This window comes from Poromitra crassiceps (genome assembly GCF_964638095.1).
Source record: "Poromitra crassiceps genome assembly, chromosome: 10".
Classification (NCBI taxonomy): Eukaryota; Metazoa; Chordata; class Actinopteri; order Beryciformes; family Melamphaidae; genus Poromitra; species Poromitra crassiceps.
The window spans coordinates 5,209,076-5,235,002 of record NC_139631.1 but is presented as its reverse complement, the minus strand read 5'-3'; the positions used below and the strand labels follow the sequence as shown (position 1 = coordinate 5,235,002).

The 25,927-nt window shown below is 43.1% G+C and overlaps 1 protein-coding gene across 1 annotated transcript in view; it reads left to right on the top strand.

Annotated features, from left to right (window-relative positions):
- LOC310783948 (metal transporter CNNM4) overlaps positions 1-25,265 on the top strand; it is a gene marked incomplete at its 5' end in the record, with an annotated part of 68,177 nt that extends 42,912 nt beyond the window's left edge. Inside the window, 3 exons of the mRNA XM_083644884.1 lie at positions 6,494-6,590; positions 17,813-17,991; positions 18,593-25,265. Of these exons, the coding sequence (XP_083501010.1) occupies positions 6,494-6,590; positions 17,813-17,991; positions 18,593-18,880 (564 nt within the window). The 3' untranslated portion in view covers positions 18,881-25,265. The remainder of the gene's footprint in view (positions 1-6,493; positions 6,591-17,812; positions 17,992-18,592) is intronic.
- Positions 25,266-25,927: the final 662 nt, after the last annotated feature.

Here is a 25,927-nt window from a genome sequence, read left to right as displayed (position 1 = left end):
TGTTTTATTGGTTGATTTTCCTCAAGGCTCAGCTACAATACTTTCACAAGCAATCTTCTGTCATTCACTCGCCTCCTTTCACTGTTTTACCTTGCTGCCTTCACTGATTCACCCTGATTTCGTTCGATCAGTGAAACACAAACCTCCTCCTCCTAAGGTGCGTCGCCTTCTCTTTAGCAGGCATCTTAAGTTTAGCTATTAAAACAAGGCTACAAAGAGAGGGGTGTGTTGGGACCAGACCAACAGGGTCATATGTATATACAGTATGTATAGGTGCATGTCAATATGTATATACAGTATGTATATAGGTGCAGGGCAGTGATGCTATAGAGACTTCAGTTGTGACAAAGTTCTTGCTTGCTCTGTCGATGAGTCACATGCAGCCGCCTGAACTTTGGCCAAGACCCACCCACAGTACAGGTACAACAATACATGTCTTAGCAAACACACGCACGCACGCACGCACACACACACACACACGCACACACACACACACACACACACACACACACACACACACACACACACACACACACACACACACACACACACACACACACAGTATGGTTGAACTATAAGCTAACACACAGTCCTGAGTACATCATGCTGTTCTATTGTAATGATGTCAAAGTTCAGGGTCCCCTGAGGTTTATCAGAATCCTCATGTTCACTCAGCAGCATCGTATGAAACACGTGCGCCTGCGTCAATCCTCGATCCAAGTCCTAAGATGATAATAACAGAGAAAGTTGTAAAAAGTTTGCACACTGCAAGGGCTCCAGTTAAGATTTTTTATTGCAACACCGTGGGTAACATTTCGGGCAGCACCCTTCACCCTGCACCCTGCTGCCCGAAATGTTACCCACGGTGTTGCAATAAAAAACCTTAACTGGAGCCCTTGCAGTGTGCAAACTTTTTACAACTTTCTCTGCACTTATCACTGTAAGTTCTGCACCTGCCCTACTAGGATGGGATGTGCGTGTCTCCCTTCTACCTAAGATGATAATAATAAATGGAACTTATATATAAAAGTCTATAAAGCATCTCTGTGTGTGTGCAGTCTCACTACATTGCCCTCTCAGTGCTGTGGAGGCTTTGACAGATACAGCTTTTTGAAGGCAGATAGCACCAATACTAGATAGCAGATAGCACAGATAGCACAGATAGCACCAATACTAGATAGCAGATAGCACAGATAGCACCAATACTAGATAGCAGATAGCACAGATAGCAGATAGCACAGATAGCACAGATAGCACCAATACTAGATAGCAGATAGCACAGATATCACAGATAGCACCAATACTAGATAGCAGATAGCAGATAGCACCAATACTAGATGGCAGATAGCACAGATAGCACCAATACTAGATAGCAGATAGCACAGATAGCAGATAGCACAGATAGCACAGATAGCACCAATACTAGATAGCAGATAGCACAGATAGCAGATAGCACAGATAGCACAGATAGCACCAATACTAGATAGCAGATAGCACAGATGGCAGATAGCACCAATACTAGATAGCAGATAGCACCAATACTAGATAGCAGATAGCACAGATAGCACAGATAGCACCAATACTAGATTGACCATTTTCATGCCCCCAAAATCCAGCATGCAGGACAGGGAAAACAGGTCCGTCCACAGCAGAGCAGGCTTTATGGGCCATTCCATTTGTACTGGGAACTGGGTGATTTCACAGGTCAAAGGTCAGGAACGCCACCTGTGACGTCACCCTCCCTCGCACTTCCTTCGCCCATCTCGGGCGAGCCTCCAGCCCCCGACCCTATATCTGTGGACATGTTGCTACGGTGTTTGTATGCGCGAAATACCGCAAAATGTGTTGTTTATCGAGTGTTATTGCTCACAATGGTTAGCCTGGCTAGAGCTAACCCTGGCTAGTGTCCCAACTGTTTAAATGGAACGCACTGAACTTGGGTGTGACGTCACCCAACTGGGATATCCCCGGTTCCCAATACGGAATGGAAGGCAACATTCACACCTCTCACTCCTCTCCTGCACCTCCCTCATTTTCTAACTGCTCCCTCCCCCACCCCTCCCTTCAGATTAAACACCAGCCTGCAGAGAGAGAGAGAGAGAGAGAGAGAGAGAGAGAGTGTGTGTGTGTGTGTGCGCGTGTGTGTGTGTGTGTTGTGTGTGTTTGTTTTGTGTGTGTGTGTGTTTTGTGTGCGTGGCACGATCTAAGTATTTGACCCTGGCTGATGCGCACATGCATGCCATGCATTGTCCATATCACACATGTCCATATCACTCACACTCACACACACGCACACACACGCACGCACACACACACGCACACACACATGCACGCACGCACGCACACACACACACCAACGCCTATAGCACCAGCTATTTGTCGAGCTGTGATTAGCATTAGCATCTTGCTGATAGCCTTGCAGTGACAGAACAGCTAGTGGCAGAGCCCAGGAGATCAAAGCTTGGTATGAGGGTGGAATGGGCAGCTCATGCCTCTATAAGCCTCTATAAGCCTCGCACACTTCGGCCTGACAGTCGACTGGAGGTTAGAGAAAGTGGGCTTTACAGCAAGAAGGTTGCCGGTTCGAATCCCCGGCCTGAGAAAGTTTGTGTGGCAGGGATATTGACCAATAATCTTATTGTGATTATTTTGTTGAATAACGCAATATAAATTTGTATTACAGTATACAGCAAATGAGAAACATTCTTATTGACTTTTATTGACTTATTAACTTAAATGTTGCTTAAAGTTAGTTGTGTTTGAATTCTTTCATTGAGCTACTGAGGATAAGGTTAGCAGCACTCTAGTTGTGTTCAGGGACTGAGTTTGGAACTATAAACCAGTTTTGAAATAGTCAAGGTTTTTACAGCCAATTGAGCAACTTGATTGTTTGTTGTCCGTTCTCTTTTCCTTTTTCAAACATCTCATTTCTGTGTCAAAGTAACTATTTTTGGATGTTAGTACAATGAATTTGGACTCATCAGTGACGTTGGAATTTTAAATTGGACCGTCGTCACAATTCAAATAGAGCTGTGCATCTTCACTGATCTCACGATTCGATTATACAAGTCTACGATTCGATTCGATTCGATTATACGATGCATCTTAAATCGATACATCACTTTTTCCGCAATACATGATTTATTTTTTCTCACTTTCTTTTTTCTCACTGTGTGGCTACTTTTAAAATAAAAGTGCATTTGGAATTGCATTGTATTATGATCCATAATTAAAATAAACAACTGCATGTACTTACATTCTATTTTATTTGATTATAATTTTTTTTTTTTTTTTTTTTTTTAATAATCGATTTTTGATATTTGTTAATCGATTCAGAATCGTCCTATTAAGCATCGCGATGCATCTCTGAATCGATTATTTTCGGCAGCTCTAAATTCAAATGTCCCATGCTGCTGACGCAGCAGAGTTATCTTAACACAGGCCTACCACATGTCCTTAAAATCATTGAACATTTGTGAATTTGAAAAAACATCCTTGAAAGTTTTTGAAAATGTATATAGACATGGGTCATTGAACGTGCTTGAAGTTACATATTTTGTGCAACAATAGATGCAACAACTCATATAGAAATTGAAGTTGTTTTGGTATTTGTTTTTACTCCACATGAGTAAATAGTCTACGCTGTGTCTCCATAGTCTGTGGCTGTGTGTCCTTGTTTCACCCTAACTCTTTGTAATCGTTGTCTGTGAGCTTCTCTAAAGCTGCTAGTTCTCATTAGAAACGTTCTCAGTGTTGTAACAGTAATGAACCTTCATCCCTTCGTCTCAAACTGTCCCTCTCTCAAAGTCCTTGAATTATTTGATGTTTTTTTGTTTTTTTTAGAATTTCCCCCCCGATTTTTTTATCCCATTTTTATCCCCCATTAGTGCTAATTTAATTTATTTATCCTGGTTGCTGCTCCACCCTCTGCCGATCTGGGGAGAGCCAAAACTGGCTCCATGCTTCCTCCGAGACATGGGCAGTTAGCCAGCCGCTTCTTTTCACCTGACAGAGGAAGCTTCACCGGTAGGACATAGCACGTGGGAGGTTCACGCTATTCCGCCCTTAACGACCAGAGGAGGCACCACATTAGCAACCAGGATATTGCATGTTTTGGTGAATGGGGTTCCTATATGAAGGAAACCCCCGGGAGGCACGGGGAGAACATGCAAACTCCACACAGAAAGGCCCTTTTGACGACCCCACCTGGGCGGTGGGCACTCGAGGACATGCGGACGGGCACGCATTCCTTCAGCGTTCACAGCGTCCCAGGTGGGAATCGAACCCAGGACCTTCGAGCTGTGAGGCGACAGCGCTTACCACTGCACCACCGTGCCCCCCTGAATTATTTGATGTTAACGAATGTGTGGGAACCCTGCTTACTGTTTTGTCTCTGTTTTAATTATACCACCTGTTCTCTGTCCATCACGGCGGTCCAGGGAAACTGACCGGTGTGGGGGGAGGGAGGGAGGAAGGAGGGATGGAGGGATGGAGGGAGGGATGGAAGGAGGGATGACAGTGTGGATTAACTGTGATGCGTTGTTGCTGCAGTTCACACATTCCAGCAGGCGGGCGGGCTGAGCCAACTCTGTCTGTACCAACACTACAGAGGCCTCCTTCACCTCCGAGCCCTCCTCTGTCCTGTCCTCTCATCCCTCCATACCTCTCTCTCTCTCTCATTCTCTCCACACCTCTCATTCTCTCCATCTCTCCATACCTCTCTCTCTCTCTCTCTCATTCTCTCCACACCTCTCATTCTCTCCATCCCTCCATACCTCTCTCTCTCTCATTCTCTCCACACCTCTCATTCTCTCCATCCCTCCATACCTCTCTCTCTCTCATTCTCTCCACACCTCTCATTCTCTCCATCTCTCCATACCTCTCTCTCTCTCTCATTCTCTCCACACCTCTCATTCTCTCCATCCCTCCATACCTCTCTCTCTCTCTCTCTCATTCTCTCCACACCTCTCATTCTCTCCATCTCTCCATACCTCTCTCTCTCTCTCTCATTCTCTCCACACCTCTCATTCTCTCCATCTCTCCATACCTCTCTCTCTCTCATTCTCTCCACACCTCTCATTCTCTCCATCCCTCCATACCTCTCTCTCTCTCTCATTCTCTCCACACCTCTCATTCTCTCCATCCCTCCATACCTCTCTCTCTCTCTCATTCTCTCCACACCTCTCATTCTCTCCATCTCTCCATACCTCTCTCTCTCTCTCATTCTCTCCACACCTCTCATTCTCTCCATCTCTCCATACCTCTCTCTCTCTCTCTCTCTCATTCTCTCCACACCTCTCATTCTCTCCATCTCTCCATACCTCTCTCTCTCTCTCATTCTCTCCACACCTCTCATTCTCTCCATCCCTCCATACCTCTCTCTCTCTCATTCTCTCCACACCTCTCATTCTCTCCATCCCTCCATACCTCTCTCTCTCTCTCATTCTCTCCACACCTCTCATTCTCTCCATCCCTCCATACCTCTCTCTCTCTCATTCTCTCCACACCTCTCTCCATCTCTCCATACCTCTCTTTCTCTCACTCTCTTTATTTATTTATTTATTTGTTTATTTGATAGGGACAATGCACATTAATGAACATCAAACAAAATGTAAACATGCCGGATTTGGCAAGGATGCTAATGCTAATTTCCATCCGTAAATCCGTCTCCTCCGTCACACACCCCTGCTTTTATTTTGAATCGCCAGTCTCCCTCCTCTCTTCCTTTGCATCCCGTGATCGCCACCCCTGCAGCCGCACTTCTCCTCAGGTTTTTGGGAATCTGCTCTATCCAGTGTTCACCAATATTAAAACATGTCCTTCCCACAAAGGACATAGATGCCTCCAGGCCAATCACTAACAAATTACACCTTGTTTTAACCTTTAATTGTAGCACCCCCATGAGGCCAAACACTGTAATTTTATAAAAGTCAGAACTACTGGATATCGGGTCGGCGTTCGCTTTTCAGTAAAAAATCATTAATTTACTTTGCATTACTTTACTTAACGTTATAGACGGTTTTCACGGAAACGACACAGTTCCGAAAAGGGCTAGTCAGGCCTGTGCTATTGTACTAGCAAACACTGCAACAGGAAGTGAGCCGGGGTTCAATTTAGAATGTTTTTGTTGTCAAGTTAAAACCATTTTTAACACCTTTTAAAACACGGTTACAAAGTGCTTCACAATAAAACTACAAATAGGAACATAAAAAAAATACCTATCACAAAAAGAGAATACCAGACAATTTCATGGCAACAAAATAGCAAAAATAACCGCTTCAAAGCCATTGAATGCAAGAGAGTATGTGACAGTAGGTGACGGTAGGTGAAGTGGTGAGTTGACAACAGCTGACTTTCAGTGTCTTGTCCCGTTGATTGCATTATGCTCACCATTCCTGGAATTTGTAGAGTATAGAGCAAACTGCAAACACAATGTGCTGCTGTTGTTTTGGTCTAATCAGGCGTCCATGTTTGTTTTGATTGCTTCTGTCAGGGCCGAGTGGAGGTGGAGGCCGGCAACGAGAACATGAAGTTTGAGACGGGACCCTTCTCTTTCTACGGCGTCATGGCGCTCAGTGCACCAACGCTAGGTGAGTCCACTATCTCCTGTTATATGTCTCTCCTCTCCTCTCCTCTCCTCTCCTCTCCTCTCCTCTCCTCTCCTCTCCTCTCCTCTCCTCTCCTCTCCTCTCTTCTCCTCCCACTCCCCTTCCCCTCCCCTCCCCTCCCCTCCCCTGTGTTTATTTTGGGTTAGGCTTTTGCAAAGGCGTTAACTCTCCTCTTAGATGAGTCTGTTGCAGTGTGGCGTCTGCAGTATTACAGCCTAATGCTTCTACTGCCACCTAGTGGCAAAGCAAACAAGACCGCCTCCTCTCTGCAATCATACATGTGAAGACAGAAAACAAAGATCTTAACATTATGTAGTTACATTATTTTTCTTATGAGGTCATCATTACTCCATGAATTGAAATAGTACAGTGTCATTTGTGGTTTCCTAGTGAGTATTCTATGACAGAATATATGACATTACACTATCTGACATGAAATAATGTACATCATTCAAGCCTTGTCAACTTCATCATGTTTACACACACAAAGGCTGATTCAAATGGTATTCTTTGTTTTAACACACTAGGAGAACCAACTTTCAGTTGCTGCTTGAAATTTGAGAATATTTGAAAGTCAATGTAGCATATTTTTCAACAGATGTGATGCTATCTGATTTTGTCTGATATGGTCTAGTTCTCCAAGTAGGTTAAGCCAAACAGTTAGAATAATTTGTAAGTACTATTTAACCCAGTTCTGACACACACACACACACACACACACACACACACACACACACACACACACACACACACACACACACACACACACACACACACACACACACACACACACACACACTCTCTCTCCTTCAGTATGCCCCCACTCCCCTCCCCTCCTATGTGCGAACTCAATGACCTGCTCTCCAACCTCCGTCAATAGTGAATAGGTGTTAGAGAGAGAGAGCTCATACTGAAAATGATATTGTATAGAATTTAAAAAGGGGCAATAAAAACACACGTTAAGAGATTGAAGAGCAGCATTTCTCAGTATCATTTGGGGGCAAAAGGTTTAGCTTCTCACATGACAAGTGTAGGCATGGGAGTTCAGTGTGGGTTCACTGAGGGCACGTGTGTGTGTGTGTGTGTGTGTGTGTGTGTGTGTGTGTGTGTGTGTGTGTGTGGGCTGCGGGAAGTGGAATGCAACAGTGGTCTCTGAAAACTTCTTTCCTGATGACCTTTGAACTCCTCCCCAGTCCCCTCCCTCCCTCTCCCTCTCTCTCTGTCCCTCATAATACAAATAATCTTTTTTCTCTGCCAGTTTTGCAGAGAGAGAAAAAAAACTTCTAGCCGGCGTCAACTTGTCCATCTGTTGTCCAGTTCAGTCTCTTCGTTCATGTCTACTGTCTACTCTCATCAGTGTGTCTCTCTCTCCCTCTCTCTCTCCAAGACTCTGTCTACTCTCTACTCTCATCAGTGTCTCTCTCTCCCTCTCTCTCTCCAAGACTCTGTCTACTCTCTACTGTTGTCAGTGTCTCTCTCTCCCTCTCTCTTCCTTTCCAACACTCAGGCGATCAGAGAGAGACGCATGTTGCCCCCTCTCCCCCCACCAGGGTCAACCTTGTTTACCCATTTCAACGAGCGCATGCTCAGTAACAGTAACGAGCAGTCCTCACAGTAACGAGCAGTCCTCACAGTAACGAGCAGTCCTCACAGTAACGAGCAGTCCTCCTCGCCCAGGACAAATTCACTTCATCCTGTAAACATGGCATGCCAAGAGACATCATCTCAGCTCCACAAGACCACTCCTCGTGCAGAATGTTTTCATGGTTTTGCATGACATCGCCCACAGAGGGCGCCACATCTCTCTCTCTCTCTCACACCCCATTCACTCACTGACTTTCCTTCCCTCCTCCCTCTGTCCCGTCGGTCACTCCCCCTACCCTCCCAGTCCCTCCCTCTCTCCACTCAGTGGCCGCACCCCATCCTCGCCAACTCTCCTTTAAGAGGTTTTCTCTGTTCTCTCGGTTGCCAGGTAACATCCGGCATGTCTGGGGTTCTTTAACACCGAGGATGGGTGGGCGGGGTGGTGACTTATCTCAACACAGGGGTGGCTTCGGCTTGGACATTTATTAAGCACGGCAAAAGGTTCAAAGCTGACAGCTACATTTTGGCAAATAAGCTCTTTGATCCACCTGTGTGACCTCATTTACACCTGATATTACCGGCTCTCATTTGTCCCCTGCACTATGCAAAGCAGGCAAGTAAGTGGATGGGTGTTAAGTATGTGGATGGGTGTTAAGAAAGTGGATGGCTGTTAAGAAAGTGGATGGGTGTTAAGTGTGTCTGTTGTCAACAAAAAGTAACATGGCAGATGCAGGGTCACAGAGACTACGATTTGCTTAGTGATGATGTTTCTATCGGCATCTCGTAACCCACGGTGGTAATGTTTCTACCCGCAATGATGTTGATGACATTTCTGCCTCCAGTAGCCAACTGTGCTAACTGAAATCAGTTATGATTTAATTCATTACATTTTATGATTTAGCCGTTTGGCTGATGTGCTTTATACAGAGTGACTTACAATGAGTGCAACAGCAGAACACACGTCTGCTCCTGGATCACCAAAATGATAAGTGACCAAGAGTAAGGTGTGCAAGATTCAGAGCCTTAGTGCTCCTGATATGATTCAGATGAGGAGAGTTTTTAGCCTACTCGTGAAGGTGAGAGGTGTGTCTGTCTGTTGTTTTGAATGGGGTGCGACAGCTGTTCTACAACTAGGGAGGGAGTCAGAAACTAGGGAGGGAGTCAGGAGGAGAAGAATCGTTCAGGTTGGACTCAGTACCAAGATGTACTGTCCACTAAAGTGTTAGCATAATGCACCCACAAGAAAGAACTGGAAGAACTGGAGGCACAGAAGTGAATAGGGACCGGTTTACTCTTGGTTGATCTAAAGAGCTTATCTGCCAAAATGTCAGCGTAGCTCTTAACCTGGCAGGGCGCTTGTGGACAGAAGGAGTTAACAACGTCGTCACTTCTAAGATCAGACGCAGAAGGATAGGACAACATGACGAGGCACACAGATGGGACCTAGATCCCCTCGAGGTGTCCAGCTGTCCGCTCGAAACTGCATCAACTATGGTGTAGGGATTAGTAGGGTCATCTGTGGCACTTCCGTGACCGTGGAGAGCGAAGGTCCGTTTCTCAATGGATTTGTCATCTAGGAAGGTTAATAAACAAATTTAGCCGGGGTGTATTTTAAAAAAAGGCGGGGAAAATATTTGAGAGACCAAAATCCAAAATGTCTGCCGTGGAAATGAACTTTTTAATGGTTTGACCTACAATGATGCACAATACATGGTTTCAGAGCTTATTCTGGTCAAGGAATACATATTTGGTGTTTATATAATGATTTGACTTATTTTTTACCTTCAAATCCAAGATGGCTGCCAATTTGGAGCTCTAAAAGGCAGTTTTTTCAAAATCGTCATAGAGCCTTCATATTAGGCTTGAATGACAGGTCTTCTCATGATGAGTTGAATAATATACAGTATAAGTACACAGAAGTAATCTCTGAGGTCATTAAAGTCAATGTTTGTGTGTAAACAACAGTTGCTGATTTGCGGTTTCCCATTAAATAGGGTAGGCTACTGAGAATATGGTGTCCAGTTCATCCCATCACATTTTCATAATGAACCAAAAACAATTTTGCACTATAGCCTAACATAAAATAATATTCTGTATGCAAAGCTAGCAAGGTTAGTTGCTTGAGCTGAATTTAAAGGTCAACTCAAAACAAACAATGAAATTAACTTTGAAATTAAAACTGAATCCTAGGCTACTAAATTTCATCAGCACACAGTAAAGGAAACTTGTCTTTGAACTCAGCTGACTGTCTAGTCCTAATCCCTGTTGTGCAATGTCCCTTTTCAGTGAAGTTTTAGTTTTTGTTAAGAGTATGGACTTTTAATCTTGACCTTGTTGGTAGGCAACGGCCCTTTTTCAGTCAAGCATTTTCAGATTAGCTCAGTCAGTCTGTGAAGCAGTCAGTGTCAGCACTTGCGCGAGCTCGCTTTTTCTCTAACTAATGTTAACATTACACACTTTAAGACACTTTGTTTGAGGATATAAAAGGAGGTACGGTGGTGTAGTGGTAAGCACTATCGCCTCACAGCTCGAAGGTCGTGGGTTCGATTCCCACCTGGGACGATGTGAACGCTGAAGGAATGCGTGCCCGTCCGCATGTCCTCGAGTGCCCACCGCCCGGGTGAGGTTGTCAAAAGGGCCTTTCTGTGTGGAGTTTGCATGTTCTCCCCGTGCCTCCGGGGGGTTTCCTTCATATAGGAACCCCCTTCACCAAAAACATGCAATATCCTGGTTGCTAATGTGGTTCCTCCTCTGGTCGTTAAGGGCGCCTGTTCAGAGGGAGGGGAACTGGTTGGAATAGTGTGAACCTCCCACGTGCTATGTCCTACCGGTGAAGCTTCCCCTGTCAGGTGAAAAGAAGCGGCTGGCTAACTGCCCATGTCTCGGAGGAAGCATGGAGCCAGTTTCGGCTCTCCCCAGATCGGCAGAGGGTGGAGTAGCAACCAGGATAAAGAAATTACGTTAGCACTAATGGGGGATAAAAATGGGATAAAAAATCGGGGGGGGAATATATAAAAAAAGAAAATAAAAAAAAACTTTGTTTGAGGATATCAACGTTATTCACTAGTCTAAAGATAGTTCTACCATCAAGAACATATAAAACAAAAGCAAAAACAATTTTTATTTGCAGAAGTCATCGTTGATATTTGGTGTTAGCTAACGTTAGGTAACGTTATTATTTTTAGCTAAAGTTAATGTTATCTGTCTCCACACTTCTGTCAACTGACATATGCATTTGCTTTTGAAAATAAACAGCGTATAACAGCAATATAATATAACAGTAATATAATAGCGAGTTGCTTTCCCTCCCAATGAAAGACAAAGCACACAATGTCCTATGAATGTGTCCTAAAATGTGACAAGCCTTGCAAGCCCACCGATACAATAAATCAAGGCAAATGGGACAGCTTACAATTAAAAGCCCAAGACTGGTCAGGACTTGATAAATTTGATGATGTTTACACCACCACCTCCTGGGAAGATGGGCCAACCAATCGGTACATGCATTCGTCATGTTATATTTCTATTTAATCTTCAGTTATGCTTAAGCAAGCCAGGCTGTTTATTTTCAAAAGCAAATGCATATGTCAGTTGACAGAAGTGTGGAGACAGATAACATTAACTTTAGCTAAAAATAATAACGTTACCTAACGTTAGCTAACACCAAATATCAATGATGACTTCTGCAAATAAAAATTGTTTTTGCTTTTGTTTTATATGTTCTTGATGGTAGAACTATCTTTAGACTAGTGAATAACGTTGATATCCTCAAACAAAGTGTCTTAAAGTGTGTAATGTTAACATTAGTTAGAGAAAAAGCGAGCTCGCGCAAGTGCTGACACTGACTGCTTCACAGACTGACTGAGCTAATCTGAAAATGCTTGACTGAAAAAGGGCCGTTGCCTACCAACAAGGTCAAGATTAAAAGTCCATACTCTTAACAAAAACTAAAACTTCACTGAAAAGGGACATTGCACAACAGGGATTAGGACTAGACAGGCAGCTGAGTTCAAAGACAAGTTTCCTTTACTGTGTAGCCTAGGATTCAGTTTTAATTTCAAAGTTAATTTCATTGTTTGTTTTGAGTTGACCTTTAAATTCAGCTCAAGCAACTAACCTTGCTAGCTTTGCATACAGAATACTATTTTATGTTAGGCTATAGTGCAAAATTGTTTTTGGTTCATTATGAAAATGTGATGGGATGAACTGGACACCATATTCTCAGTAGCCTACCCTATTTAATGGGAAACCGCAAATCAGCAACTGTTGTTTACACACAAACATTGACTTTATTGACCTCAGAGATTACTTCTGTGTACTTATACTGTATATTATTCAACTCATCATGAGAAGACCTGTCATTCAAGCCTAATATGAAGGCTCTATGACGATTTTGAAAAAACTGCCTCAAAATTGGCAGCCATCTTGGATTTGAAGGTCAAAAATAGGTCAAATCATTATATAAACACCAAATATGTATTCCTTGACCAGAATAAGCTCTGAAACCATGTATTGTGCATCATTGTAGGTCAAAGCATTAAAAAGTTCATTTCCACAGCAGCCATTTTGGATTTTGGTCTCTCAAATATTTTCCCCGCCTTTTTTAAAAATACACCCCGGCTAAATTTGTTTATTAACCCTCCTAGATGACAAATCCATTGAGAAACGGACCTTCGCTCTCCACGGTCACGGAAGTGCCACAGATGACCCTACTAGATGGGCATCGAATTTCGAATTTTCGAATAATCGTTGTTATTATCAAGGTCGACTTTTATTATTGAAAGTCGAAATTCAAAAAAAAAAAAAAATTGTGAGTGAAATGTTGCATTGTCTCCCCTGATTCTAAGTATAGTCGAATCGCTTGGTTTGAGCAAGTAAAACAATTTTTATAAGCATTTTAAGCAAGGTTTATGGAAAAATGAATGGCGGATGAAATCCCATGAAGAGGGAGAGGGGGTGACTTTGGCACCCCTTTGGCACTCAGACCTGAGCCTACTAAATATTTAATGAACCACTCATGATTGTCAAAACTGTTTTTTATTTTCAAAAATGTCAATGTCATGTAACATGTTCTTTACTTCAGTGGTGCAATGCTTGTTTGAGCTAAAAATCCACAGCAGAAGCTTTTTCTATTAATTAATGAAGCCTTAGACTTAGAATCAGGGGAGACAATGCAACATTTCACTCACCAAAAAAAAAAAAAAATTACATTTTTAATTTTTTTTACGTTTTTATTTTCGAATTTCGATTAAAAGTCGACTTTGGCCAGCGAATTTCGAATAGTGTTTTTGCTAGAAATGCCCATCCCTACTATGGTGCGTCTCAATAGCTTCAGATGGTTTCTTTCCTTCGGTGTAATTCTCACATGTCAGGTCAATGAAAGGAATGAAGGAACAGACATGGAGCTATTGAGATGCACGCTCAGATGTGTTTTTAGGTCACTGTTGTCCTATCCTCTCTTGATGTAGTACAAACCATAGTTTTTGAGACTAAACGGTAGTGAACTAGTGAAATAGTGTGTAGTCCCTAGAGCACGACAGTTGTGAGAAAATTGCAATCTACTATATCTTCTCATCCACGTTACTTCACCAGTGCCCAATTCCAGATTGAATCCTAGAACCTACTCATTCCTACTTCATCTGAATATGAATGGAAGATCTTAGCTAGATGATTGTCTCGCACCATTTGCCTTATCTGGCTGGCAGTGGCTAAACAGAACTGCCATTTGGGCCTATTGAGACATTCCAGATGTGATAGATGTGGATTAGGGTACGAGCGAGGGTTGTTTGGAATTGGGTCCATCACTCACTCATCCATCATCATCTCAGACAGAAATGCTAACTCACTCTGCTAGCACCAGTAGCAACAAGTTGGTTGTATAAAAACAAAATAGGCTACTCTCAATCTTAAAGATCCAGTAGATAACTTTTCAACAAATTATTATGACAAATGCATACAGAGAAAATGTTTGTGGTACACGCCTGTCCATCCATCCAATCACAGCCTGCTAGGCCACTGTCCAACCTGCTAATGTGCGAGGCTATGCCAGTTTGTGTTTGATTTCAACATTGCAACGACCATAGAGAATGTGATGAAAGTAGACAGACGACCATAGAGAATGTGATGAAAGTAGACAGACGACCATAGAGTCCGTTGAGTGGAGATCGTTGGATGAGGGAATAGAAGCGTAAAAGGTCAGCAGGTCTACATGTATGCTTTGCAATTTCAGGGTGAGATAAACACTACAGCGCTTTAAATTAATTCTACACATTATTTACCTTCTGTTACCTTATCACTTGGCTTTTTGAAAGTGCACACACTACCCCAACATTTACTATCACCCACCTTTATGTCTCCGGAATTGTAGGTAAGAAAGTAAACAAATGCATAGGATATAGCGATGGCTATCTAAAATACAAAATAGATACACTTTGATATTGCTAGTCATCGTTATGCATTTTACATGATGTTTGAACATAAGTAAATGGGATCTAGAAAAAGTTCCCTACTGGATCTTAAACATTCCTATCATGCATGTCAAGATGACTAAGATCATGTCACAATTAAGTTTGAAGCTAACCGCTAACTACCATATTAAATAGCCATACAGATCCTTGATTAACTGCCTAGCTTAATTCCATGAAAGCTAACTGAGCTCACATGTACAGGTAAAAGAGTTTCCATTTCCTATGACTCACTGAGGCCCCCTGGTGGAAGATTCACACCTACCGGTAATAATACTTGTCTGGCAATGTGCCTGTGTGTGGAGTGTGCCGTTACACACTGGTTGACATAATACAACTGGTAGTATGGTTTTGTTTGGATGTACTAAACTTCTAAATTAACTCAACATCTGTTAACTAGAGTATTAGCCAGCATGGTTGATGCATGAGCAGAGGTGGAAAGTAACTGATTGGTCTCATTTTTTGTGTTCTTTTATTTTATTTTTAAGTAGATTTACTCATAGTTTTCTTAGATTTTCTTAGAAGACTGTGTAGTGAAAACTCTGAGATGTGGCACCAACAGAAACACAATAATTCTGTATTTAACCTACTGAAACTCATAGAAGTTTTGTTGATATGATAAAAAAATTGTTAAATCACATCTTAACCTAAAACAGAACATTTCCATTTCCATTTGTCACCAGCTGCTTTGTGTTGTGCCCCTCAAGGCTGAATCGAGTTCAGAATTTAAAGAAAAAAGTTGTAGCCTAAATATGATGTTATCTGATATTAATTATCTCTTTAAAGTTATGCTTAAGATGAGTTTGCATACTAAAAACTTAGTGAGCCAAAAAGTAGAATTTGGACCCTGATTATAATGATAATAATGAATAATAATAATAATAATTCTCAAAACAGGTACAACGTGCAAAGTCTATAGAGAGGCAAAGTGAACGTCACTTCCTGCTTTTCTCCCTGTACCAGCGCTGAATAAATATGAATGGCGGTGAACGGAGAATAACAAAACTTTTTTGATCCCGTTTGAATTGTGCAAACGTTAATTTTGTCAATTTAAAACATAACTGCATGTCAAGAAAGTCGCAGTTTGTCGCCAAACTGTTGCACTATAAGTTAACTTCCCTTTTTATAACTACCTCATAATTTCATGGTTTTTCATGGGAATCGCAGCTTATGTACATATCAACTCTTCCTCTATTTTGCCTATCATTACTACATAACATGTCACAGTTCCTTCGAAGAAACGTCATAAGAAATTAACACATATCAACTCCGTGCATTCAGTCTGCTGTTAATTTTGTCAGCTATTTTTTTTTATTTAGTCTTAGTCCACTGCCTAACATGCAGGTCATCTCAGCACGCTACTGTGGTTGGAGATCTGTGAGAACACTGCAGGGTGTTATCAGAAGGCATTGTTTCTCTCTCTCTCAAAACACACACACACACACACACACACACACACACACACACTCTCTCTCTCTCTCTCTCTCAAAACACACTCTCTCTCTTCATGAGATTGAATGAATAACTCAAGCTGGTGTGTCACTAGGCTCTTTCACACCGGCCTTGAAAGCCGAAAAATGCACGGAAAATAGGATTCGCGCCTCCGATGTGAAAGTCGTGAACGCGCTTTGGTGGACAATTGTTTTACGCCTTTTGTCCCGCGACGGGAGGTAGTAACAGCGCCGGGTTACCTGGCAACCCGCCTCCATTTGAAAGCGTCGTCGCAGCAAGCCGGAAAAGGTGCGAATGGTCAGCTCATTCATAAAAAAATTACAGGGGAAATCACCTCATGTATCAAGAAAGTGCACGAGTGAAAGTAAAAAAAGTAGTCTATACAATCATGACTGCAGGGGCGCCAGGAGGAATGCTCCGTGCGGTTAGGCTTTATGCTCAAACGATGTTGACATTAGTAGGTACAATTAACGGATATAATAATAAGCTTCAGAGGGCTATAGCTGTCTGTGGCGAGTTGGTCTGAGGTTATTCCCTCTCGAAATCAGCTCTGTGCATTCCCTTACAAAAACTACTAACGTTAAGTAGTCATGTGCATTTATAGCCTATACTATTCCCCCGACGAACGTTATGCAGACTGCAGCTGTTTGATATGCGGGCGGTCGTGTATCGTTCGTTATCGGACGGAGGAGGGAAGTCTTGTTGTTGAATGAATTTGTTCATCATACAGTAGCCTAGGCTACACTAACCTATGAAAATATGAATTTGGGCTAGGAGGAGCTGGAAATCCCTCCGCTCGCCTTTCAATCCGGGAGCAGGGGATTTCACCTGAAAGTACACCACAGCACGGGAATGTGGCCGTGCTGCTTGGCTCTGTGTGAAAGCAATTTCTGTGGCGAGGGTGCGGTCTTTGCGGGACTCCTAAACGGCAATTTTTGCGCGATCTGTGTGTGAAAGAGCCTACTGCCTTGGTGTTTGAGAATGGCGCCACCTGGTGTTGTGAGTGTGCTTGAGTTATGGTTTGAGTGGATGAAATGAGGTAATAACTTGAGTTGACATGAATCATGTTTGACCCTCTCTCTCTCTCTCACACACCGGTCTTCTTTAACATTGTTTGGATGTTGTTGTGTTGTGTGCATCCATCTCACCTCGTCCATCCATTAACCATTTGATCACTGTTATTAACCTCCATCGAGCCTTGTGCTCCTCATGGCTTCCTGCACTGATCTGCGTTGGCGTTGTAGAGTGTCTTCATAAATGGTTTGGAGAACGTCGTTTTGAGTCTCTGTAGCCTGTATGAGATGTTCTGTGTTCACAGCCTGCACCTCTCCACAGGAACACGCGTGACCGTTTAAAATATGCAGAAGGTTGTGTGTGTGTGTGTGTGCCTGCGTGTGTGTGAGTGTGTGTGTGTGTGTGTGTGTGTGTGCGTGTCTGTCTGTCTGTCTGTCTGTCTGTCTGTCTGTCTGTCAGAGCCACTTTGTCATGCATTCTGCCTTAGTATCTCCAGCAAGAACCATCAATAACATTTTCTGTGTGCGTGTGTGTGTGTGTGTGTGTGCGTGTGTGTGTGTGTGTGTGTGTGTGTGTGTGTGTGTGTGTGTGTGTGTGTGTGTGTGTGTGTGTGTGTGTGTGTGTGCGTGCGTGCGTGCGTGTGTGTGTGTGTGCGTGTGTGTGTGTGTGTGCGTGTGTGTGTGCTTCCAGAGTTCCGCTCCCCGTCCCATGTGAGCGGGTTGAACCGCACGGCCTCTCTGAGCGGAGCGGACAGGACAGAGTCTCTCTCTGTGAGCGGCTCCAACAGCCAGCTCAACAGCAGCGGCCCGGCGCCACAGTACACCCCCGACTTCTACGTCCGAGCTCTCAGCGACCTGCAGTTCGTCAAGGTTGGTGGTTGTTGTTATTGTTGTTGTTATTACTGCTGCTACTAGGCTACTATATTACTATTCTCATGCTTAGAGAGCCCTCGCATAACGTCATCATCATCATCATCAACCTTTATTTGACCAGGCAAGTTAGTGAAGAATAAATTATTATTTACAAGAACGACCTGGCAGAAGGCAAAAGACCTCCTGAGGGAACAAGGGTTTGGGGAGGAATCAAAAAAAAAAACCCCGAACACATCATCAACAACAAGCAAATTATTAAAACAAAAACAGTGCTTATAGTCAGTAAAGTTGCATCATAACGAGTATGAACAGCAGAGAACGTAAGTTATGACAAAGAATGCAGATCATGTTTAGCTAAAGTTCCAGGAACTGGAATCAGATTTTTATTTGACTGCGCTTCACTGCCAAACTTTCTAACCTGGTAGAATGACAGGTGATCCAAACTGGCCAATTAAACGAGTCCTGGTTGGCTTGTAATTGGCCAGTGTGAACCGAAATGAACCAAAGACAAAAATGCAGGGAAGTAAACGTGTCCACCGCAGCTCAGACCAAGACAAGCCCACTGAAGCGAGTGATCTCACTGTCATTCCTTCTTCAGATCACCAGGGCCCAGTACCAGAACGGGCTGGTGGCCTCTCGTCTGGACAGCACGCCCCAGTCCCCCGAGAGCGGACACAACATGGGCCGCATGGAGCCCGGCACGCCCCCCGCCACCGCCAACACCACGGAGCCGGGCCCCGCCTCCACCCTCACGGACCTGGGTCCCGACTCCGCCCTCACGGAGAACGGGCCGGACGAGACCACCCTCCTCCTCCTCAACGAGCAGAACTTCCTTCCGCCACGGAGCACGGCCAACCACCACAGCCAATCCGAGAACAGCATTTGACCCCGCCCCCCTTCGGTCGCATGCGTGCACTACTACGCTCGGACGTGTGCCGAGGAGGCGGGGCATGGAGGACTCGGTGTGTGTGTGTATGTGGGTGGGAGTGCAGACACGTGCACAAGCCTTGCACTGTTGGCAAGGCCCAAAGAGACTGGCCACGCCCACGCATATTGTGTAAATATGCAAGGATTCAAATAAATGCACACACACACATACACACAATCATGCCAGACTGTATTGAAGGATCTCCCCCATCATAGACAGACATTGTTAGTATCAACTGTTTTCCTCCAGATGCCCACTACAAACCCAATAGTCACAATAATAGTTAATGTACAACAAGGAATAATTGCGTGTGTGTGTGTGTGTGTGTGTGTGTGTGTGTGTGTGTGTGTTTGCCTGTATGTGCTCCTTTATCAATTTGTGTCATTAACGATTGGAAGGACCAGTAAGCTCCTCCCCTCGACGGCGCTCTGTGATCATGTTGAAAAACGGCCGGTTAGCCGAGAGTTTGTCCGTGTGGAAAGTGTGTGCGTGTGTGTGTTTTAGTGTGTGTGTCGTCGCTCTTCCATCTCACTGTAATAATGGCCCCTAATCAGAAGACTCAGGGAGACCCCCGTCCCCCACGTATACATTGAGTGTGGAGGAGGACATCTGCACCTGCTTAACCAAAGCAAAGCGCTGCATGTGTAGCATCCTGCATCTCCACAGCTTGGCTCATCCATACAGCTAGAAGACTAAAGACGCTCCGAGCATGTCCGCCGACGAGTTCAACACAAAGTAATATATCTATACTGAGAGAAACGACTATTTATTGATTCATTATGTGTATGCTCAAATGCAAAGCGCCTGCACACGTGTACAGTGCGTTCTTTGAGGTCCTCTGGGGGATTTCCTCTTTTTTTCTCTTTTTCTTAAGCAGCACCTAGCCTTTATCCCGGAGTTGTCAAGAGATTCAGTGCTGATCGGTGTGGTGATTAAGACAATCAATCTGATTGTGAATGTGTTCAATGTGTAGGGTGTCTGCTCTCCTAATACTCTCAAATAGCCTCCTCTCTGTGGGGCTTTTGCCTCAATTTTATTTTTAATAAATATTTTAAATATCATGGAAATATCATGATTTTGAAAATGTACTTTCGGAGGCTGTAGCGGGCTCCGTTTTAAAGCCAGAGTGACGTTTCTGGTATCATATGAAACTAGAAGACCTAAGGCATCGATTGGTACCAACCATGTCATGCTAGCTTGTCAGGAAGGTGGCTAAGTAATGCTCCACATTTAGGCAAAATTTTGGCGAGGGGGGGAACCATTTTCAAAGGGGTCCTCGTTTTCACAAACTCGCCACATTTGACCACACTCAATTCACAAGAAATAACTTGGGTGCAAGGCCAAAAGAAACTGTCCTTTCAATGTCCTTTCAGTTTTTTTATGTACATCTGGGACAGACCACAACGCACGCGTTTCAGCCAAAAGCCTCCCTCAGCGTCCTCTTTTTCACAGCCTAATGTTGGCAGGTGTATGTTGTGTTGTTATTTAGCCTTTCTGATGCGTTTGCATCGTTAAATCATCAAAGTGTATTTGATGTGGACAAAATGGTTGGTCTCCGCAGCGGAAAAGTGATTTGGTACAAAGTGCTACTTGCTCTAATCTGAGAAGACGTGGTGGACAGTGGCAATATGGCCGCAGGGCATCAGTGGAAGAGCTGGAGATGTTTTTGAGTATTGGGACGAAGCGTCAAAGGCGCACGGATAGTCCTTGCATACTTTAGAAGAGTGTGCGTTGGGGTATGGGGGTGGTGGGGGGACCTGTATGTATGTATGTGTGTGTGTGTGTACGTGCGTGCGTGTGTGTGCATGTGCGACCAAATGGCCATCACCAGACTTTGGTGGTGGGAACAGAAACCAAAAGAGGGAAGAATGATCTCCTCCTGACTAGAAAATACTTTCATATAAATAGCCAATCTGAGACTTTTATTTATTTTGCATATAGATCGATGTGTATAATCTTCTTTTTTTAAGGGATGAATGTGGTTTTATTTTTGCATCGTTGTGATATTTCATGTGTTTTGTATTCCTCTGTGTTCAGTGGTTGTGTCGGGCTTTGTCTTTTAGGAAAAGCCTTCTTTTCAGTGGAACAGTTGAAAGAGTTGTGAGTAGATACGGATTAGAGGGGGGGGGCTTTGGGTGGGCGGTTAGTTCTCAGTCAGTCCAGCACATTACATCACATTACGTCATTTAGCCGACGCTTTTATCCAAAGTGACTTAATAGTATGGTACATTTGTATCAACAGTAGTGAAATCAACAGTCTACAATACATCAATCAAGACTTTCGAAGACAGTAAAGGCAAACGGCTAACTTACAGTCTACATTCAAGCACACAGCTCAGTCCTGGTATCAGAATCAAATGTGTCAGATTTGTGTTGTGAAACAATATTGTATATCATTTCATAGAACTATACACACACACACACACACACACTCCATCTAAGCTTAACTTTACCTTCTCATGTGCACATATGAAATCTTAAAGTTAAAACACAAGAATGTTGTCATTTCAGCAAAGGGCACGTCGCAAATTATAAACTGACATGCTACTCTCACTGTTTCTTGATTGGCTCTAACTATGCTGTTGCTACGGCTTTCTCCACCTAGACGTTATTACCCACAACTAAATGCATCACGTTCAGGCCCGTTCTCTGGAGGTTGTCGAAAGGCGTTTAGGGAAAACTTGAAAATCACTAACTGAAATAGTAGGAGGCAGGTTGAGAGAATATTATCAAATAAAAATAACTAATAAAGAAAATTACTAAATGTGTTAAAATAACTCCTGGAATGCACAGAACATCACAAGTTGATCGATATTTAACACTAGTAAGAGGTTTTTTCTTTTCTTTAAGCGTGTTGCTTTTCTGAAGTCTAAACATCTGATCTACAAACCGCAACACTGGGAACTTATTTTAATAGTTCATTTCAGTCAGTGCCATCAAAGAACACTGTGAAATGATATGAAGTTATATAATATATATTGAGATATCAAGTTAAACTGCTGAAGCACTTTTTTTGGCTAAACTACCTATATTCAGCTTGTCTGGCGCGGGGCCGGCCAGCTGTCCCCTCTACTCTTCTATTTGTAATTGAAGCAAGACTGGACTCTTTCTGTCCTGAAAGGGGAATAGCCTATTTCAAATCCAGCCCAAATCAGCCATTTTGTGTCTAAAAGGCAGGAAGTAAAACAGGTGCAAGCAAGACACTGATTAGAGCCCTGCGACTGGGACACCTAAATGGGTCCAGTCCAGGGGTGGACTGGGATTCTAATTCAGGCCGGGCATTAGATACCAAGCAGGCCAGGCCGATATGGGCCGTCGTGCGTGACGTGAGCCGTTTGAAGCCCAATTTGGGCCGTTTGAAGCCAGATTTGGGCTGTTTGAAGCCCGATTTGGGCCGTTTGAAGCCAGATTTGGGCCGTTTGAAGCCCAATTTGGGCCGTTTGAAGCCCAATTTGGGCCGAGTCCAATTTTACAATGAGATGCACCCACTTTAACCCTGAATAAAGTAATAAAACCACTAGTAAACCAGTTGGCGGCGCCTGGCCTGCTGTTCAGTGAGTGGCCTGACTGGGGGCACAAAAAAAAAAAAAAAAAAATTTGCAGGCCAGGCCAGGCCAGGCCACCGGGCATTTGCCCGACGTGCCCGATTATGCAGTCCGCGCCTGGTCCAGTCCCGGGGCTGTAATCAATGTCTTGGTTGCACCTGTTTTACTTCCTGCCTTTTAGACACAAAATGGCTGATTTGGGTGGGATGTGAAATAGGCGTATTATCAAGCACTTTCTTTTCCATCATGTATGGAAGCAATGAATGACAAATATATTGTATCATTTCTGTTTTCAAGTGAATTGAATTGTTGCGGTTACGTTCAAGTCAACTTTGAGGGTCCCTACAGCTTTTTCTTTTAACACAGGGAACAGCTTAAATATCACAAATGTTTTGGAAAAGTCAGGTAAAATTGTCCATACTTTACTTTTTATTTTATTTAACCAGGGTAATCACATTGAGATTTCCATCTCTTTTTCAAGTGGGCCCTGGCCAAGAAGGCAGCATGCAGTTAATTCCACATTATAATACATTAAAACCAACACAAGTTTAAAAAACAAAACAAGACAATAGGGTCACACGAGAAGTAAATAAAATTGGTTCGCAATTCAAATAAAAAAGGCCAATTTCAAAACATGAGCACTACACTCCTTTGCCAGCAGGTGTCCAATTTGTCCTTTGAAATGATCCTAACGAGGGAATGTCATTTCAAATCTTTTTGTAGCAGGTTCCAGGAGAAACTCCTCAGTCAATTTCAGTATCAGGCTAGCCTGCTGGTACAGTATATCCAAGTACAAAGTATCTCCAAAACTCCTGCATTTTACGTTCAATAGCCTATGTCTCTTTTTGCTTGTCATGCTCAGTCAATGGAAAAGTCACCCCCAATATGATGAATTATGAGCAGTAGTGTACTGTATATCTGAGTATGAGCTAGCCTGGGTAAACCCAGCCCCCGTACGTGACCTGCTCTCAGAGTTCTCAGTCACTAGCCTTGTGACTCGTGAGCAGGGTAAGCCTGAGAGCAGGTCACTGGGGGCTGGGTTTACCTAAGGTTGAGCCATATTCCAGGGAAAGATGATATAATGTCTACCCTGAAACAAATTAGCAGATTTGACGTGGGCTGATGTAATAAGAACTGTCCTGGTGTTATTGTCCACCCCCGCAATTATTTCAGCAGAACATGATGCATTGTCTGATGCATTGTCACATTTGTTTGGCCATTACATCGGACTTGTCCTCGTCATGGTCAGCAAATAACCAAAGATTCACACGAAGGCCATTATGGAGCCTTTGAGAATTTCTGAGCTTGGTCTGGGATTCAGTTGAGCTCATCCCCTCCTTCACAACATTGTGCTACAGTATAAAAGATCTTTCCAGTCATCTGTTAGGGATTATACTCATACTTCAAGAGCAACTTCTTTAGTGTCACTCTGCAGATTGAAAAAGATCTGCCTTTTCCTTACACGAACATTTCTCTCAGAGGCAGAGATATAAGCTCATCGGTGAGGTTTTTCTGCATGCAAGTTGGCTAACTAGCAGATTTGATCGGCAAAGAAGAGAGCAGTGGTCAAAATATGATTAAGCTAGTCTAACTAGTTAACGTAGGGCTAGATCACTTCCCCTTTCTGTTATCAACCAGAAACTTTTTAGTTATTTTTGCCCTGCTCAATATCTATGGGGAAAACGATAAATCAACATTTTCTGTGGTTGCTTTATCTGTGTTCTAATACTTTATGTGAAATGTATATTAGTGTTGTGAATTACCATTAACTTTTCCACGCCTGTCCAAACAGCTGCATGGTCATTATAATTTAATTGTGCTAGCTAGCTAGCAAACTCTTCCGTTCAAGAGAGGAGTGATGTTAGCATTTTTTTTAATGATCTTGTGATTGATTGACACCCATGAAAATGTAATGACAAATATAAGTTATTAGAACAGAAAAAGCAACGACAGAAAAAGGGGTTTCACACTTGTACTTTGGTCCGTTTTTCCACATCTTCACCAATCTTATCTCCAATCTGTGAAATGACTATACTACAGATTTAGCCGCTTGCAACGTTATCTATCTGGATCATCTAAAATATAACAACCCGGGACTGTTTTTGATGTGGGGGGTGGAATAGAAGCACTTTAGTATGGACAGCTGTATTTTCTGTTTTCAAATTTGCCAAAGTTGCCAACTCAGTAGCTCTGTCGCAATACTGTTATTCACCAAGATCTCATACACTGCGTTCCCCCCCCCTTATCCCTTCACACGCAATGCATGAAACAGGAGTCACCATTCTGTCACCTTTGCTCTCTTTAGTGACACTACTGGATTTGGTTCATTTCTAATTTGTGGACACACACACACACACACACACACACACACACCAATTTCTCTTCACAATGATTGTGTTTATTTTGTAGGTTTTTATTTCTTCAGGTGGTCGAGCTTGCTATTAGAATGTATTTTTAGTGTGTGTGCATATGCCCGTGTCCATGTTGAGTTTTCAGTTGCAGTACACCCCCACCACCACCCCCTTGAAAGTGTACAGGGTCTGGGTTCCGTGTCTGTGTGTGAGAGAGATTGTGTGCGCGTGCATCAAGACTGGTTCTATTTTGTACCTCAGAACACTGTGTCAGTAATTGTGGTAAACAATCTTTTGTTTTGTGTTTTTTATTGTCATTGAATTGAATTTGGGGGCAGAGTGAATGGAGCGACTTTTAACTGGGGCGGGAAAGAAACAAGAGTGTCCTTCATTCTCTCTGGCATGCTTTAACTTAAAAAGATAAACAAGGTGTAAATACTGTTTTATAATGACTGTCTTAATGAGTTTTGAAGATAAAGAAAGTTATTAATAAACCTGAGATATATTTCTCTATGGAACTTTGTGATTGTTCTGATTTCTTTCCAGCATTTGATTTCAAAATGAGATATCCACAATATCAGAAGAAATTATATCCACACTTTCATATTGACTGCTGCCATGAAGCACCTTAGCCTTTAGGTTAGTATTGGAGTTGAGTCATTTAAAACATTATTTTGAGCACAGAATCCTGTGTTTTTGAAATAATGTCTGATGAATTTCAGATGAATCTTTTCTGGGATGAAACCATATTTAGATGCTTAAGTTTAGTGCATCCCACGGGTTTCGTTATTTTCAAGTTAGACACTGTGTTCCTCTCTGTTTAGATGTTATCCTCCCCTTCCTGCTAACCAGCCATTCCACATGGGATGACCTTCTGGCCCTAAAGATCCATCAGAAATCACTCATTTCTAGGATGATCAAATCATGGCTTCCTTAAAAAGTAGAACTGCTTGCATCACGGGAGGAGCAGGAACTGGGGGTAGATTTCAAAGATGACGTGTGGGATGAAGCTGCAGAATACATTCAAGTGCAAGGCTAGAACATATACAATTCAAGGTTGGACAATGTCCACTTCTCAACAATTCAACTATCTGAAATCTTCCCAAATA